The sequence below is a fragment of the Plecotus auritus genome, assembly GCF_963455305.1.
Source record: "Plecotus auritus genome assembly, chromosome: 6".
Classification (NCBI taxonomy): domain Eukaryota; kingdom Metazoa; phylum Chordata; class Mammalia; order Chiroptera; family Vespertilionidae; genus Plecotus; species Plecotus auritus.
The window spans coordinates 171,818,032-171,836,130 of NC_137773.1; the positions used below are offsets into that span (position 1 = coordinate 171,818,032).

An 18,099-nucleotide genomic window follows, 5' to 3' on the forward strand; every position below is an offset into this window, starting at 1 on the left:
CTCGTTGTCTGATAGTCCTTCACCTGCAGTGCCTGAGCAATGTCCCAAAAGCCCTTTTCCCTGCTTTGTTCCAAAGCTCTCATTCTCTCAGTTACATGGTATGGTCCCTCCTATCCACGGAAAGCATTCATCTGTGTAACTTTTCTCAATCACTTCGCACTCTGCGTCTTATGTTAAGTTCATGCTTCGGAAGCCCAGCTGTACCACCTTCTAACTGTGACTCGGAACAAGTCACTTCACCTCTCCCAGGAAGTAAGAGCTGGTGATAATTCAGGTGCTGCCAGCCCCCTGGAAGCGGCCCCTGTGCCTGGAAATCCTACAGACGCAAGTGAATGCAGAGGCTCTCTGCTGTTATTTACGAACCAAGGAGACATTTTAATGTCCTATACAAAAATCAAAGTTACAGATCAAATGGAACTCCAAGGTTCCAAAATTAAATCACATGTATGTATGCTTAAGAAATCACACTAACCAAAAAGGACACAATTATCCCTGAAATGGAGATAGGCCTGGAAATCCTGGGTTGCTTCTGTCAATCTTCACAGCATCCTCGCCAACCACCTGCATTCTCTTGCAGGCCCAACAGTCTGATGCAAATGCCATCTCGAACCTCTGGGTTTAGGAACAGTCACCTCTGTAGGACGTTCATGAGCAAGTTCCCTGAGAAGTCAAAGTTCCCTGAGGTCCAGTGGGATGAGTTCTGAGTCAGCTGAGCCACATCTCCTTTTCTACAGATGGGGAAACCGAGGTCCAAACACAGTCCACGTTACATAGGAAGTTAGAACATCATTACAATGAAAACCCATGCTCAGTCCACAGCTTGTTACTGTGAAGACACTGGTCTGCATTCAGATTTTCCTTTTAGTGGGTTGGGACCCAAGTGGCACCCTGAAGAATGTATTTTGGAGGAAGCACACAGAACAGAGGGCGTTTCAGGTGGAAAGGAGAGTGAACTATGACATAAAGTATCTGAGTGTTCAGTTAGCATTCATTAAGTCACAAGTCCGATTTGGTGAGGGGATGACTGAGGCAACAGCAGATCATCTGGAATAGCCAAGACCAGGAAAAACAGGGAGTACTCAGGTAGTGTCGGTAGGGCCTGGCTCAGGATTTGGGATATGCCCCTAAGAAAATCTGGAGTATATTCTGTAGGCAGTGAGGAGGCAAAGGATTAACAATGGGTGGCTTTTAGGGGAGATTTAGGGGAAACAGCTTAATTTCCAACTGATTAAAGTGGCCATGGAGCCTGGCTCAATGGTTGAGCATCGACCTATGAACCAGAAGGTCAGGTTCGATTCCAGGTCAGGGCACATGGCCGGGGCTCAACCCCCAGTGGGGGACATGCAGGAGGGAGGGAGCCGATCAATGATTCTCTCTCATCATTGATGTTTCTATTTCTCTCTCCCTCTCCCTTCCTCTCTGAAATCAATTAAAAATATATATATTTTTAAAAAGTGGCCATGGGACACATAGGTGGGGATGACTAGCATGTGGCTAGATAGGCATAGAGGTAACGAGGCGAGGTCTGAGGAATGGATACAATAATGAAACGATGGATCAGTCCTTTGCTAAACATTTCTCACAGGGCTTCTCTCTGTCTTAAGGCACAGATGGAAGCTGGAATACAGTTACGAATAAGACACATGGCCGCTGCCTCTTGGAGCTTACAACTGAACGGAGAGAGAGACTAACAGCCATGACACAGTCATGTAAGTACAGTAGTGTTAAATGCTACAGAAGAAAAGCAGAGGGTCTCTGAGTGCTGAAAAAGGGCTGGCCTAGCGTGAGGGGCTGCGGAGAGCATCCCTATGCAAGGAAGGATGCTTGAACTAAACTTGGAAGGACAGAAGGGACTTACCTATGGGGTGGGACAGAGTGTGCCAGGCAGAAACCAGCAGTTCAAAGGTGCTGAGGCAACGAGGAGGGGGCTGGAGAATTGGGGGGGGGGGGGGCGGTGAAAACAGGAAGGCATCAAAGACACAGAGGACAAGGAGAGGTACCCAAGGTCAGACTTGAGGATGGCCTAGGAAGTCAAGAAGGAGATCAGCCTGGCTGCAGACAACAATATGGGGAAACAGGTGAACCCGGGGAAGTCCACCTAAAGGCAGTTCTGGAATTACTAAACCAAGATGATGAGGCTTAACACCGGCACCAAACTGACAGTGGAGAGGATGGGGGTGATCAGCAAGAGAAGTACATGATAAAACAGTACACGCAGGGGGCTGGACTTCCCTGTTTTCATAACAGTTCAGGAAATAAGAAATTCAGTAAAAAAAGAAAAAAAAAAGTCTATTTACAAACTCCAAATACGCGGAGTTAACTCTTAGAAAAACAACATACGTATACAAAACAAATTAGAGGAATACAACTAGTGACAAAAATAATACAAAACGATACTCATTTGTCCTATGCTACAAAGCCTCACAGTTCTTTACAAAGTCTATTATAAAGAAGTCCTTATTTTTTAAACCATCCTGATGTCAAAAGTACACGGATCTAGTTAGAGTTGATTCCATGACAAGCGATACTTTTATTGGTTCCTCACGTAGAAAAAATTCCGTGTGCACCACCTTGTTATTCACCTGTAAGAGAAAAGCACAGACTGTCCACGAGCCTGCAAAGCCCCTCACGAGCAGAGGGTCTTTCAGGAAACCCCACAGGAGGAGGAGGCAGAATGCTGACCCCTAGGAGCGCAATGCAGACATCACTATAGGGCAGTGGTTCTCAACCTCTCTAATGCCGGGACCCTTTAATACAGTTCCTCGTGTTGTGGTGACCCCCAACCATAACATTATTTTCGTTGCTACTTCATAACTGTCATTTTGCTACTGTTAATGAATCGTAATGTAAATATCTGTGTTTTCCGATGGTCTTAGGCGACTCTGCTAGCGGTTCTCAACCTGTGGGTCACGAAAGTTATGAAGTAGCAACGAAAATAATTTTATGGTTGGGGGTCACCACAACATGAGGAACTATATTAAAGGGTCGCGGCATTAGGAAGGTTGAGAACCTCTGCTCTAGGGAGGAGACGTCCCAACAAGTGCTCGTTCTTGTGAGATGGAAAGAGCACTGGACTGAGGAGCCCACAGACCTGGGTTCACTCTTGAACTTGCCCCTGGGTCACATCAGGCCAGGTAGGAACCCTTTCTGAGCCTTGGTACTCATGGTGAAATGAAAGCGGGTGAGTGCGTTGTCCCACGTACCCAACAGCTGTACAATTCCAGGGGTGGCTGTCAGTACATCTGTCACCTGCAAAGGCCGCCTCATAGGCATTCCTAGACTTTTTTCACCAGTGTCTAGTCCGCAAGAGCTTACATAGGAAGCATAGTTCGGAGAATGGCCAATTACAGTGATTGAGCATCAGGTTTGAATAGTATTTTCTTCTTTTTCTTTTCATTTACTTTAATTACTTAGTTTATTTTGTTAATCCTCACCCCAGGATATTTTTCCCATTGATTTTTTTAAAAATATATTTTATTGATATTTTACAGAGAGGAAGGGAGAGGGATAGAGAGCTAGAAACATCGATGAGAGAGAAACATCGATCAGCTGCCTCCTGCACACCTCCCACTGGGGATGTGCCCGCAACCAAGGCACATGCCCCTGACCGGAATCGAACCCGGGACCCTTAAGTCCGCAGGCCGACGCTCTATCCACTGAGCCAAACCGGTTTCGGCTCCATTGATTTTTTTAAGAGAGAATGAAAAGGAGAGAGGGTGGGGGAGAGAAAGAAAGAGAGAGAGAGAGAGAGAGAGAGAAAGAGAGAGAGAAACATTGATGTGAGACACATTGATTGGTTGCCTCCCGCCCGTGCCCCCACCTGGACCGGGGATCAAACCTGCAACCCTCTGGTGTACGTGCTGACACCAAAGAGCTGACATAGCGTGAGGGGCTGCGGAAAGCACCCCTGTGCAAGTGAGCAACACCAGCCAGGGTGAGTAAGTTTCTTCTTAATCTGGCATTTTTATATGAAAAGAGAGTTAATTAAAAAAGGCTGTAAATGAGCACAGTAACAGCAACACTAGTGTTGATTACATGGCTAAGGTCAATCTTGTCATTATAACCTTCCCATCCAGTGCATTAGCGTTAGAGTGAATGAAGCACAAAGACCCTTGGAATTTACTTACTTTGGTGAAAAAGTCAGCGATGTGCCACTTATTTCCATACTGTTGAAAGACTTCAGTCATTGCTTCAATCATCACAGAGCCAGTGCGGGGGTGCCGTAAAGCAACATGATCTACAAATTAAAACACCAACATTTCGTCCATTTTCCTCTTCCACTTGCGCTAACTGTGCTTGTGCCCATAGTTAAAGCCTAGGAAATGGCTTTGAACTGAGAGGACAGAAACACTCTTGCAATAGCAGAAGTGTGCCTGGGGCCATAACAGACATGGGTCATAACAGTTGGCCCATGTGACGAACAGCACAGAAACCTCTCAATAGGGCATTCTTTTAGTAAAGGTTTTCAAATATACACAAAGGTAGAAAGCAAAGTTTAACACTCCCCCACAGAATCATCCCTTGGTTTTCATCATTTGCTTCACTTTATCCCTCTTCTATTTTTTTAAAATATATTTTTATTGATTTTAGTGAGAAAGGGAGAGGGAGAGAGAGAGAAACATCAATGATGAGAGAATCATTAATGGGCCGTCTCCTGCACGCCACCTACTGGGGATCAAGCCCAAAACCCAGGCATGTGCCCTGACTAGGAATCGAACCCTGACCTCGTGTGTCATAGGTTAAGTGTTCAACCACTGAGCCACACTGGTTGGGCTGGAGCTCATTTCTTTTTAACACTGAGTATTCAAAGTATGATATGCCACGATTTGCTTATCCATTCACTTGGTGATGGTCATTAGGGTTATTTAGAGTTTTTGACTATTTCAAACAACTATTTGTACACTATGAACATTTGTGTACAAATGACTATGAGGACATATGCTTTCATCTCTCTTGGGTAAATAACCAAGAAGTGGAATCTTACATCTAACTTTAGTGGGGACATTTTTAATGTCTCACAATTCAGTATGTTTCTTTTTTTTTAAATACATTTTATTGATTTTTTACAGAGAGGAAGGGAGAGGGATAGAGAGTTATAGAAACATCGATGAGAGAGAAACATCGATCAGCCGCCTCCTGCACACCCCCCACTGGGGACGTGCCCACAACCAAGGTACATGCCCCTGACCGGAATCAAACCTGGGACCCTTCAGTCCACAGGCTGACGCTCTATCCACCGAGCCAAACCAGTTTTGGCTCAGTATGTTTCATTTTACATTATTGCCCTTACATCCTTAGCTTCCATTTCTTCACTAACATTTTATCTTGAACTGCATATATATATCTATTTACATACTACCTTAATCCTTTTCGAAGGTAAAGATAAAAACAGCTAAATAAATGTCCTTGACCATTTACTTCTATCTTCTCTACATTTCCCTGTCAAGTCCACCCCTTCAGCACATAAGATTTTTAAAAATTTTTAACTTATTAGTAAACAGTATTAGTAATAATAATGATGTTATTAGCATAATACATTAGTAATAATATTAGCTAATTTTTCGGTATTTATTATGCCAATTATAATAAGCACAGCACCTGCATGACATAATTTAATTTACATAACATCCTAATGACATAAGTAAATTTTATCATTCTCATTTTACATGAAGAAACTCAACCCTAGCCCTAGCTGGTTTGGCTCAGTGGATAGAGTGTCGGCCTGTGGACTGAAGGGTCCTGGGTTCAATTCCAGTCAAAGGCACATGCCTGGTTGCAGGCTCCGTCCCCAGTGGGAGGTGTGAGGAGGCAACTGATCAATGATTCTCTCTCATCATTGATCTTTCTATCTTTCTATCCCTTTCCCTTCCTCTCTGAAATCAATAAAAATATATTTAAAAAAAAAAAAACAAAAAAACACTCACCCTAGCCGGTTTGGCTCATGGAGAGAGCGTCAGCCTGCGGACTGAAGGGTTCTGGGTTCGATTCTGGTCAAGGGCACATACCTCGGTTGCAGGTTCCTCCCTGGCCCGGGCCCTGGTCAGGGCTTGTGCAGGAGGCAACCAACTGATGTGTTTCTCTCACATTGACATTTCTCTGTCTTTCCCTCTCTCTTCCACTCTCTATAATCAATGGAAAAATATCCTCAGGTGAGGATTAAAAAAAAACCAAACCACACACACACACACAAAGCTGACATAAAAAATATTGCAGGGTCTAAAAGATAGCCAGTGACAGAGTTAGCTTTTGAGCCAACATTGTTTTCACATGATAGCCAATGAATGACCTTATTTACTCTGTGGTTACTCAGAGGTTGATGTCTTCCTGGAAGAAATGAATGGTAAGATGCCAACCTACCATTTCTGAAAGTAGGAACCATTCTTGAGGGGAGATGGAGGGGGTAATGGGCATCTCACAATCATCTAGCTTTGCTGTCTTACCTGCCTGGGTAGGATAGATGATGAAATAATCACTGAACGTGGGCAGCCTCTTCCTCTCTGATACGTCATCCAAGTCCATGGGTTCATCATCTGTTTCAACACCACTATCTCTTCTCTCTGTTTTTTGAGGAATGAAGAGACAAATTACAATGATACATCACTGACACCAGCGACCCTTAATAAACGTCACCATGCCCAGCCGATGTGGCTCAGTGGCTGAGCATCGACCCATGCACCCAGAGGTCGCTGGTTCGATTCCTGGTCAGGGCACATGCCAGGGTTGCGGGCTCGTTCCCCAGTAGGGAGCATACAGGAGGCAGCCCATCGCAGTAGGGGGCTTGTAGGAGGCAGCCTATCGATGTTTCTCTCTCATCAATGTTTCTATTTCTTTCTCCCTTTTCCCTTTAAAAATCAATAAAAACATATTTAAAATAAAATAAACGTCATCACAGCTTGTATCTTCATAAGAAGAGAGAAATAAGCTAAGTCGGATGTTAGTCCCACAAGCCACCTGGAATCACCTGGAAGGTGGGACATCCCTTGGAAATTGTACACGTAACCTCTCCCAGAATTTGAAGCTCCCAGACCTACCTCATGAAGTCAGTGACTTGGACCGTTCCTCAGCCCAAGTTAGCTATTCTATCCCAGGTAAGTTTTCCATCCATCCCTTCCTCCAGCTCAAAGTCACTAGTATAACTATATGACTGAAGTTACATCAGCTAAGGATCCTCTAATTTAAAATATATTATTTGCTCGTATATGTTTTTAAACCTATTCTTCTTTACTCTGTCATCAGTATGAGAATTCCCTACAAACGTGATGATTACAAAGACGTTTCCACTTACCTCCTCTGCAGGCCTGGATTATAAAGATCTTTGGTTTCTCCTGAAGTGCTGGACAATTTTTATTATTAAACATTTCAAAAATCTCTTCCAGGCTGACTCTTTCATCATCTTTTATTTTAATATAGCCTTTTTCTCCATGGGACATAAGAGTGACAAGGCAACAGCTAATTTCATCTTTAATCTCATTTAATCCATCACGAAATGATGTTAGTTTTTCAAGTAACTCCTGTGAAATAGAATAATATATTAAAACTAGAGGCCCAGTGCATGGAATTCGGGCACAGGTAGGGTCCCTAGCAGCAGCCGGCCAGGGCCTTCCTTCATTCCGCACCACCCCCTGGTGGTCAGTGCATGTCATAGCAAGTGATCAAACTCCTGGTTGGTCAAACTCCCGAGGGGATACTTTGCATATTAGGTTTTTATATATATACTAGAGGCCCGTTGCACAATATTCGTGCAAGAATAGGCCTTCCTTCCCTTGGCTTCACTCCCAGCCGCCCAGGAGCCGGCACATCCCCGCTCCCAGGCCACCCGGAGCCGGCAAGTCCTCGCTTCTGTCCGGAACACCACTCCAGTAGCTCCCTCCACCGCCCCCCTTCCCCTCATAGCAGGCTTCACACCGCTCCGCGTGCCTGCATGTGCAAATTAACCTCCATCTTTGTTGGGTTAATTTGCATACTCACTCTGATTGGCTGTGGGTGTAGCAGAGTGATGGTTAATTTGCATGTTTCTCTTTTATTAGGTAAGATAGACTAGAGGCCCAGTGCATGAAATTCGTGCACTTGGGGGGGGGTGTCCCTCAACCCAGCCTGCACCCTCTCTAATCTGGGACCCCTCGGGAGATGTCCGACTGCTGTGGGATCGGGCCTAAACTGGCCGTTGGACATCCCTCTCACAATGCGGGACTGCTGGCTCCCAACCGCTGGCCTGCCTGCCAGCCTGATCACCCCCTAACCTCTCCCCTGCCAGCCTGATCGACGCCTAACTGCTCCCCTGCCAGCTTGATTGCCCCCAACTGCCCTCTCCTGCCAGCCTTATTGCCCCCAACTGCCCTCCCCTGCCAACCTGGTGCCCCCCAACTGCCCTCCCCTGCCAGCCTGGTCCCCCCCAACTGCCCTCCCCTGCCGGCCTGGTCCCCCCCAACTGCCCTCCCCTGCTGGCCTGGTTGCCCCCAACTGCCCTCCCCTGCTGGCCCGGTCACCCCTAACTACCCTCCCCTGCCAGCCATTTTGTGGTGGCCATCTTTGACCACATGTGGGCAGCCATCTTGTGTGAAGGCGTGAGGGCCAATCTGCATATTACCTCTTTGTTATCCGATCTAATAAAATGGTAATATGCAAATTAACCATCACTCCATCACAAAGATGGCGGAGCCCATAGCCACAAGGTGGCAGCGCCCAGTCCTCTTGGCCCTGCCGGAGTCCCCCAGTCCTGGGGGGGGGGGGGGGCGGCCGCTGAGAGCGGGCAGTGTGAGCGGCCTGGAGGAATGCTTGCTTCGTCACTGTGGCGACGAGGCAAGTGTTCTGCACCCGGCCGCAGATGGGCCTCTGGGCAGCGGGCGCGGAGCGGCCAGGCCCCACAGAGAGCTACTGGCACACGGATTCGTGCACAGGGCTACTAGAATAGGGTAAGAACTGAAGGTGGGAGGAAATCAGAAACACTAGAGGTGGCCCCTTTACTAAGGAGGTTATCCAGTGCAATGATAAATATGACAATACCTACGTCTCTAACAGAGTTAGTATGAGGTAAATATTCGTTTCTTGACTTGTCACTCCCTTTTGGTTGCTCTCAGAGTTCATTTGATTTCTTCTTGTGCTACTGGTTCTAGTTTGACAAAATTAGGGCATTTCTGATTATCTACCACAAAATACAACAGAATTATAGCTCTTCAAAGGGCTGGTGTTTTTAGTTCTTATTATTAACTTATTTTAATATATAAAAAGTATTTTATAAAATTAATACTCTTAATAAGGTAGAAATGGAAGGGAATGGAAGAGTCCAGCCATTAATATACACCTGCCAGAGTCTATCAGCAAATGTCATCAAAGTCCACCCACAGGGGGCAGCCACCTCTACTCCCACGCATGTCCTAATAAAAAACCCACCCATCTCAATGAAGTAAAGTAAAAATTAAATGAAGTTCAAATATTGGAAACAAAGAGCCAAAACTCATTATATACAGATAACCTGACTATCTAGAAATATAAGATAAATCAACTAAAAAACGATTAGAATTGGAGATCATCAAGTTGACCAGATATAAGATTCACTTACAGAGTCTACATTCCCCCAATTATCCAGCAATAATCATTTAAGGCACATAATGGAAAAGGGGATCCCATCCATGGTCACAACAAAACTAAAATACCTAGAGAAAAAAAAAACCCAGCAAGGAATACGCATTACCTAAGTGAAGAAAACCAAAAGAATGTATGTATTTGGTGAAGAGGCAGCATAAACAAACCATGACATGCTGATGCTTCTGGCTGAGATGACTCAATACTGTTAATTTGCTAATTCACTCCAAATTAATTTCAATTCAGTGTCATGCCACTCAAAATCCCAAAGGATTTCTGTAGAAGTTAACCAGATGGTTCTCAAGGCCATAGAGAACAGGTCATTCTCAAGAATACTAAGAACGTTCAGAAGAAAAAAGAATGAGTGGGGGATAGGTCTTATCAAAACTCAAAACGTACTATAAAATCATGGTGGAAAAAATAGTGATATACTGTATAACTATAAACAACTATGTGAATGGGATATTTTAGAATCCAGAAATCAATTCAAGTGCTATCTATAGGAATTTAGTTCACGATAAAGATATAACTTCAAATATGTGAGAGAAGAAGGTATCATGCAATAAATATTCAGAGGACTGAATATCCATTTGGAAATAAAATTAGACCTCCTACACCACACAGTTACAAAACTAAAATTACAGGGAGAAGGTAAAACTTAATTTTAAAAAAGTCACAGAAAAATAATTTAAACTTCTTTAAATTGGGAAGGCAGTGGGTTTAATCAAGGCACAAGAAAAAAGGGCCTACAAACAGAAAAAGTGACCAGTTTACTCACAAAATTCAGAAGACTTCCCTATGACTTAAGACAACAAAAAGTCAAAATTTGTCAAAACGCAAGTAACGGTAGGAGAAAAGCATTCGCACTCTATTTTGTAAATGAATAGTGTCCAGGAAAATAACTGTAGAATAAGAAAAAGAAAATCCAGCCCTACTTGGTTTGGCTCAGTGGATAGAGCACTGGCCTGCGGACTGAAGGGTCCCAGGTTCAATTCCAGTCAAGGGCACATGCCCGGGTTGTGGGCTCGATCCCCAGCAGGGGGCGTGCAGGAGGCAGCCTATCGATGATTCTCTCTCATCATTAATGTTTCTAATGTTTCTCTTTCTCCCTCTCCCTCTCCCTCTCCCTTCCTATCTGAAATCAATAAAAATATATTTTTTAAAAAAAAAAAGAAAAAGAAAATCCAGCCCTAGCCAGTTTTGCTCAGTGGACACAGCATCGACCTGCGGACTGAAGGGTCACAGGTTCAATTCTGGCCAAGGACACATGCCTGGGTTGCGGGCTCGATCCCCAGAAGGGGGAGTGCAGGAGGCAGCCTGATCAATGATTCTCTCTCATCATTGATGTTTCTATCTCTCTATCCTTTTCCCTTCCTCTCTGAAACCAATAAAAATGTAAAAGAAAAAAAAAAAAGAAAAAGGAAGTCCAGTAGGAAAAAAGATACAGATATTTTACAGAAGGAAAAATAAAAAATGGCCAAAAGATGTTCAACCAAACTAATGACCTAGAAAATGAAACTTAAAACAGTGAAATACTTTTGCCAGTAAGATTACAAAATATTTATAAATGAATGTTGACAGGATATAGAGAAAGGGGCTACTTCCAGATCTTTAAGAGAATAAACCAAAAGAACATTAGCAATATCTGCCATCCGAACGGAAGGGACCTGATGAAAAATCATGTAACTCAGAAGAGACTCTGGTACAATCGTTGAGGAAAATGAAGGAGCCTTTTTTTAGCTTTGGAATAATAAAATCAAAACTGAGCACTTAACTATAAGCCAGCTACTATTCTGAGAACTTCTACATATACTAGTAGAAGCTTATTTCATTCTCACCAGCACCCTACGAGATAATTTACTAACATCATGCCCACTGTTGAGATAAGAAAGTAGTCTATTAGCCCTAGGTGGTTTGGCTCAGTGGATAGAGAGTCGGCCCGTGGACTGAAGAGTCCTGGGGTTTGAGTCCGGTCAAGGGCACCTACCTCAGTTGCAGGCTTGATCCTGGTCTCCCACCAGGGCCTATTCTCGAGGCCCATTCAGGAGGCAACCAAGTGATGTGTCTCACATCGATGTTTCTCTCTCCACCTCTCCCCGTCCCTTCTACTCTCTCTAAAAATCAATGGAAAAATATCTTTGGGTGAGGATTAACACACACAAAAAGAAAGTAGTCAATTGATTTAAGACAAGGTTTCTAAAGCAATTGTATTATTGACATTTGGGGCCAGAACATTCTTTGCTGTAGGTGGCTGTCTTGGGCATTGTAGGACGCTCAGCAGCATCCATTGGCTTCTACCCACTAGACACCACTTGCTGTTTTCCATATCCTTTGCACATTTTTCTGTTAGGTTGTTGGGGCTTTTTTTCCTTTTTGATTGGTAGGCACTTTTTATTTATCAAGGAAATAGTCCTCCCTCCCCATTTTTGTTACCAGCTGTGACTACCAAAAATGTCTCCACACTTTGCCAAATGTCCTCTGGGGGACAAAGTCACCTTCAGCGGAGAACCAGATTTAAAGTAACACAGCCAGTAAGAGACAGGATTCCAACTCTGGCATCCGCACTGCATCCGCAGCCCCTCTGCTATGCTGTCCCCTGATGCTCACCAGCTGTGACTCCTGGGATCCTGAAGGGCTTTCCTATGTCCTGTCCCACAATAATGGCAGCTCTAGGCCACTATTGAGCTAGGGTCAGAGATCAAAATGGATTTCCCATCCGCCCCACTGCTCATCAATCTTATTTTTTCTGTGTCATCTACTTAAGTCACAATGCAGTTCTGCCTGGGATCTCAGTGACCCACCTCTCACATGGTTCCAGGTAAGTCCCACAAGGACTCTTCAAAGCCCAGAGGCTCCAATGTTGCTGAAATCCCTCCGACCTGGCCTCCTGCTGATCTCCCAGAGCTATTTCCTTGGTCTTCCCTTCTCCCAGATGTCCTGGACCTTGCCCACTCTGGACACACAGCTCATCCTTGGGGCTCCTTGTCCATGTTGCCTAGGACATCTTCTTGAGTTCCCTTTCCCTCTTCAACTGCACAGCCCCAGCTAAGACTGAAACCCAAGAGGTCCTGCTTGACTGGAAGGGGATCTGGGGTGTCATACACTTCGGATTATAAAAGCACCAACAATTATCAGGATATACAGGTCACTGCTCAGCAGGTCTTGGTTCTTGTCAAGGTACTAAACCCCAACTTTTTTAAATATATTTTTTATTGATTTTAGAGAGGAAGGGAGAGGGAGAGATAGAAACATCCATGATGAGAGAGAATCATTGACTGGCTGCCTCTTGCACGCCCCCACTGGGGATCGAGCCTGAAACCCAGGCATGTGCCCTGACTGGAAATCGAACTGTGACCTCCTGGTTCATAGGTCCCTGCTCAACCACTGAGCCACGCCAGTCGGGCCCAACTATTTTTTTAAAAAAATATATTTTTTATTGATTTTTTCACAGAGAGGAAGGGAGAGGGAGAGAGTTAGAAACATCGATGAGAGAGAAACATCAATCCGCTGCCTCCTGCACACCTTCCACTGGGGATGTGCCCGCAACCAAGGTACATGCCCTTGACTGGAATCGAACCTGGGACCCTTCAGTCCGCAGGCCGACGCTCTATCCACCGAGCCAAACCGGTTAGGGCTCGGGCCCAACTATTTATCTAAAAAAAAAGGAAGGAAGGGTATAAAATCCAAGCTACAATTTTTCATTTTTGTTTTCAGTTTGTTACCTTTTTGTCAGGGTCGATGCATGACGTATATTCAAACTGGCACTGGCCAAGCCATTGCTTCATTAGAACGACATCCCGGTCGGCCCCTGGCCTGTTCTTCTTCATACACATGAGGAAAGCATTCCGCCTGCCTCTCAGGTCGTAACAGTCCTGTTTTCCGGCAAAGCCAAGAAACAATATTTAGGCCAACCCACACTCATAAAGCCAAATACACCACGGAAGACTGACACCTGAACAATGAGGGTTGGAACTGCGCTGGTCAGTGGAAAACTCCCGGTGTAAGTGGACCCGGCGCAGTTCCAACCTGTGTTGTTCAAGGGTCAACGGTATATGAAGCGATGAGTTTCTTCTGGGATTAATGGTGAGGTTTCCCAGTTCAGACCAGGGGCACCACAGTGATGGCCTCTCTTACCAGTTCTGGGGGGAGGCATGACTTGATTTATAATTCGTTCCAATACCTTTCTCAGACCTGGACTAGGAGGCCAATCCCAGAAAGATTGGTGAGTTACGGTAAGATTGATGAGTTACGGTATATACAACCGTAACTACCAGTTCCAGGAAGCAGGACAGACAGAGGAAAGTGGTAAATGACAACATAGGGTTGCAGTCTTTAAAATCCAGAGTGTGGGACATTTTACAGGACAAACAGTCTGGTTTCTTTAACATATATGCAACTAGAAAAAGGTTAAAGAAGGAAGACGTTTTTTGTGTTGTTGTTTGCTTTTTAAATCCTCTCCCGAGGATATTTTTCCATTGATTTTTAGAGAGAGTGGAAGGGAGAGGGAAAGGCAGAGAGAAATATCGATGTGAGAGAAACACACCAATTGGTTGCCTCCTGCACTCTGCATGTGCCCGGACTAGGGCCCGGGCGGGGAGGAGCCTGCAACCGAAGTACTAAGTGCCCTTAACCAGAATCGAACCCGGGATCCTTTATCCGGGTTTGGCGCTCTGTCCACTGAGCTAAACCGGCCAGGGCAGGAAGAAGTCTTAAGAGACAAACCAGTCAAATGTAGTTGTGTAGACCAGAGTTCTGATTCCAACAAACCAACTTTAAAAGACATAGGAACCAGTCAAGGATATCTGAATGCTTTGTTTTAGGTAGAAATAGGGAATTATGGTTCTGTTTGGAAGAAAAGCTTTCTCAGAGATACATACTAAAATAAAGTGTATGTAGATGAAAGGGATAAGATATCTGGATTTGCTTTGGGGGAACAGATAAAACAGGACTGGCCATTATGTTGCTAATTGCTGAAGCAGGATACGTATGCCCCCTTGAGGTTTGGAGGAGCCATCTTTCCAGTCTCTCTACTTTATCAGACGTTTAAAATATCCATAATAAAACTTAAACAACAATTTAAAAAAAAACACCTAAGGCCATGCAAACAGTGTTTTATCTCCAGTGGTCACTTTCTTTGACTTGTGAAATAGAGAGAGTAACAGTGGTTTCTTTTTTTTTTTTAAATATATCTTGATTTTTTACAGAGAGGAAGGGAGAGGAATAGAGAGTTAGAAACATGGATGAGAGAGAAACACCGATCAGCTGCCTCCTGCACACCTCCCACTGGGGATGTGCATGCAACCAAGGTACATGCCCTTGACTGGAATCGAACCTGTGACCTTTCAGTCCGCAGGCGGACGCTCTATCCACTGAGCCAAATCAGTTAGGGCGTAACAGTGGTTTCAACTGGCTTGCACTGTTATAACAGGAAGCAGTGAGATCTGACCACTGGAGATAAGCACAGAGGTAGTGAGTGAGTCATCTTTAACCCTACAGGAGCGGGACCCAAAATGTTCAAGTGGTGGCCAAATACCAGCTTTAATAACCAGTGTGCAGTGTGGGAGTAAGGGTGATATTTACCAAGTCACCGTCCACACAGTCATAGCTTCTCTTCAGAGCTTTTCTTGGGGTCACTGAATGAATTTTCATGGAAAGAGAACAGAAAAAGAGCATTATTTATTTTTTTTTCTTTTGAATCAAGCTCCTCCCAAGCATTCCAATTGCCTCTTACGTTTTTGGGTCCAGCAGGCTTCGATCACATTTTAGAACAGGTTCCTTCGATTAGGAATGCCCCCTCCCCCCAACTCATGAGGCTAGAAACCTAAAACAGAACTCCCTCAGGCCCCAGTGAGGTTCAGGGACAGAAAGACCCCAGCCAGAGGTTAAAAGGACAAGGACTAATTGATATTAGGCACATGCACTTCCTGAGGAGGAGACCAAGGCATCAATAAAGAGAAGATGAACTAAAGGAAATGGTAATTAAACTGTGATACATAAACAACTAACAGGAGGGACACTGTAAGCGCTGTGCAGGGGCAGCAAATGAAGGGGGAATCAAAGGTCAACGGGACCAATATCCCGCCTACAGGCCTTGATTGTTGGCAATTACAGTTCTCATCCGTTGCCAACCTGCAAAAATCAGCTGGTTGCCAACCTGCAAAAATCAGCAACAGCTCCGTACCTCAAACTCAACCAGATCATATGCAGGCTGAGGGCACCGACCATGGACAGTACATTTTAGTGTCCACCTCAAAGCCTCCCATATAAGCACTGCCTTGCCTCTCTCTCTCTCTCTCCCTCCCTCTCTCTCTCTCTCTCTCTCTCTCTCTGTCCATTCACTCATATATTATACACACATACACTTATTAAATTGGGGGGTGGAGGGACTAACCTCCCTCCACCTGTTTTCCTGCTGCATGTCTTGATCCTATGCCACATCTTCCCAGATTTGGGGCAATGAGCTAACGGGTGCGCAAGGAGGCGAAGACCTCCCTCCCCCAAACACGCACTGGAGATACGGCCGAGAGGATTCCAGCCAGGGGCTGCTCCTTGAGTCACTTAAAGGCCTCCCACATCACAATGCCTTGGAGGTACTTGTTAAAAATGCATCTCGGGCCTGCTGAGTCCATCTGATCTCTGAGCCCGCCTCAAAACGCACGAGTAGATCCTGATGGCTGTTCTTGAACTGGATACGGGGATTCCTAGCCTGGAAATGGTGCCTATCCTGCCCACGCACCCCCGGATCCCACTCCCCATCCCCTCCCCCACCCCACCTCACACCACCTACCACCTGCCGCCGCAGGTTCAATTAGTCCCTCGATGCTCACACCCTCCTGGTTCAGATACCCCCCACCCCTTCCAGCCTCTGATCTGGGCGCGGAGGGGCCCCTAGGGACCCGCCTGGGAACCCCCGGGCGGTAGGGCCGCAGCCGCGCGCGCGCCCTGCGAGGACCACCTCGGGCCGGCTCCGCGCTCACCCTGGCCGTCGGCGGGGTCGCTCTGCCAGCGCGGCAGCAGGTCGGTGCGGGGCAGCTGCCGCAGGATCTTGGTGAGGACGCGCGGCGCGGCGCACGGGTGGTAGTGTTTGGCGAAGAGCTGGGCCAGCCCCCAGGTGCTGCCGCCCTCCAGCTCCAGCTTCAGCGGGGTCACGCGCGGCTCCTCGTCCACCTTCGGAAGGATGGAGCGGAAGTTGCGCAGCTCCTGCGGGGACAGCACCTCCAGGGTCTCCTTCAAGCGGTTCAGCAGCTCCTCCCAGGCCTGCGTGGTCTCCCCGTTGGCCTGGGGGCCGTCGGGCCCCGAGAGACAGCCGCCCTCGAGGCTCCCCTCCATCTTCGCCCAACAGATCTGAAGCCCCCGGAGGCCGGACCAATCCGAGGAGCTCTGGGCCCCGCGCGCCGCACACGCCTCCAGTCTCTCCTCTTTGTTTTGAAAAGACTGGGCGGTTCCGCTTGAATTGCAGCCGCGAAGCCTATGGCCGTTCGCGCCTTCCCTCCAGCCACGCCCCCGCCCGGAGCCACGCCCCTCACCCCAGCTCCCCTCTTCCTCCCAAGCACTCCCCCCCTCGCCCCCCCGCAACGAGCTCTGACTTAACCCTTGGAGCTCAGGTTGGGGGAGCTGAACGAGGAATCGGCCCTGCAGGGCTCCTCCGGGGTTCTCTGCCTTGGGCTGCTGCGCCTTAGGGTCGATCACCTGGGGAACCTTTAAAGCTCTTCGTGCCCAGGCCACGACCTAGGTCCTAGGCTGAAGGCATTAGAATCTCTGGGGGCAGACCCAGGTATCATAAGCTCTCCAGATGATTCCAATGGTTATCCAAGTTTGAGAACCCCGGATCTTACACTCCAGGGTGTTTATCAGCTCCCTAGCCTGCGGTCCCCAAGGAGCCAGAACTTGGAAGCTGACACACTTAGAGGCTGCTGCATTGAACCAACTTTTTGGGGAGACAGCGTGGTGACAAAAAGCTGAGATTTGAGAATTTGGTGTCAGCAAGAAGTTAGAAGCCCACACTGCTCAGCCTGTGGGATAAAACAAGACTGGCCATTATGTTGCTAATGGTTGAAGCAGGATGAGTATGGGGGGCTGAGGTTTGGAGGATCCATTTTTCCAGTCTCTCTACTTTAGTATATGTTTAAAATACCCATAATAAAACTTAAACAATAATTTAAAAAACCTTGGTGAGCAGATCTCAGCTTCACAACCCCCAGTCTTTATTGCTAGGTTCCCTGGCTTGATTAGGCCCATAGTGGGGGGGACAGTGACTCTAATCATGGTTTGCCCCCAAATGACTTACCCTTTTGAACAGCCGGTGGAAGGCTCTCAGGACCTTATTTGAATCCTGATTCAAATAAACTTATTGTAAACATTTTTGAGGCAGTTAAGAGTGCTGAAGGAGGAACGCCGGAGGCCCAAAGTGGTAAAGAACTATAAATTTACTGTTACATCTATGAGCAGAAGGGCTGAGACCAAAATGGCATCAGTGGGGCAGAGTAGGGGGAGTGGAATATTTATGTCTCTTTGTAA

At 46.3% G+C, this 18,099-nt stretch overlaps 1 protein-coding gene across 2 annotated transcripts; it reads right to left on the minus strand.

Moving 5' to 3' along the window:
* Window positions 1-355: 355 nt before the first annotated feature.
* On the minus strand, window positions 356-17,016 carry LOC308251494 (caspase-14-like). 2 transcript variants are annotated; one of them, XM_080674981.1, is made up of 7 exons: window positions 16,560-17,016; window positions 15,163-15,215; window positions 13,305-13,454; window positions 7,286-7,511; window positions 6,441-6,557; window positions 4,128-4,237; window positions 356-2,582 (listed from the first exon to the last, which is right to left on the minus strand). In XM_080674981.1, exons 1-7 carry the CDS (start codon window positions 16,909-16,911, stop codon window positions 2,481-2,483), a joined length of 1,110 nt encoding a protein of 369 aa, XP_080531107.1. In that variant the 5' UTR covers window positions 16,912-17,016; the 3' UTR covers window positions 356-2,480. The 2 variants fall into 2 exon arrangements, with proteins under 2 accessions (XP_080531107.1, XP_080531108.1); XM_080674982.1 differs by having other exon boundaries at window positions 358-728; window positions 16,560-17,012.
* Window positions 17,017-18,099: the final 1,083 nt, after the last annotated feature.

Coding starts and splice junctions, on each gene's coding strand:
- LOC308251494 (XM_080674981.1), bottom strand. CDS start 16,911: ATGGAGGGGAGCCTCGAGGGCGGCTGTCTCTCGGGGCCCGACGGCCCC. Junction 13,455..15,162: donor ACTGTGTGGACGGTGACTTG/GTAAATATCACC, acceptor GCCGGAAAACAG/GACTGTTACGACCTGAGAGG. Junction 7,512..13,304: donor GCATCGACCCTGACAAAAAG/GTAACAAACTGA, acceptor TCTATTTCACAG/GAGTTACTTGAAAAACTAAC.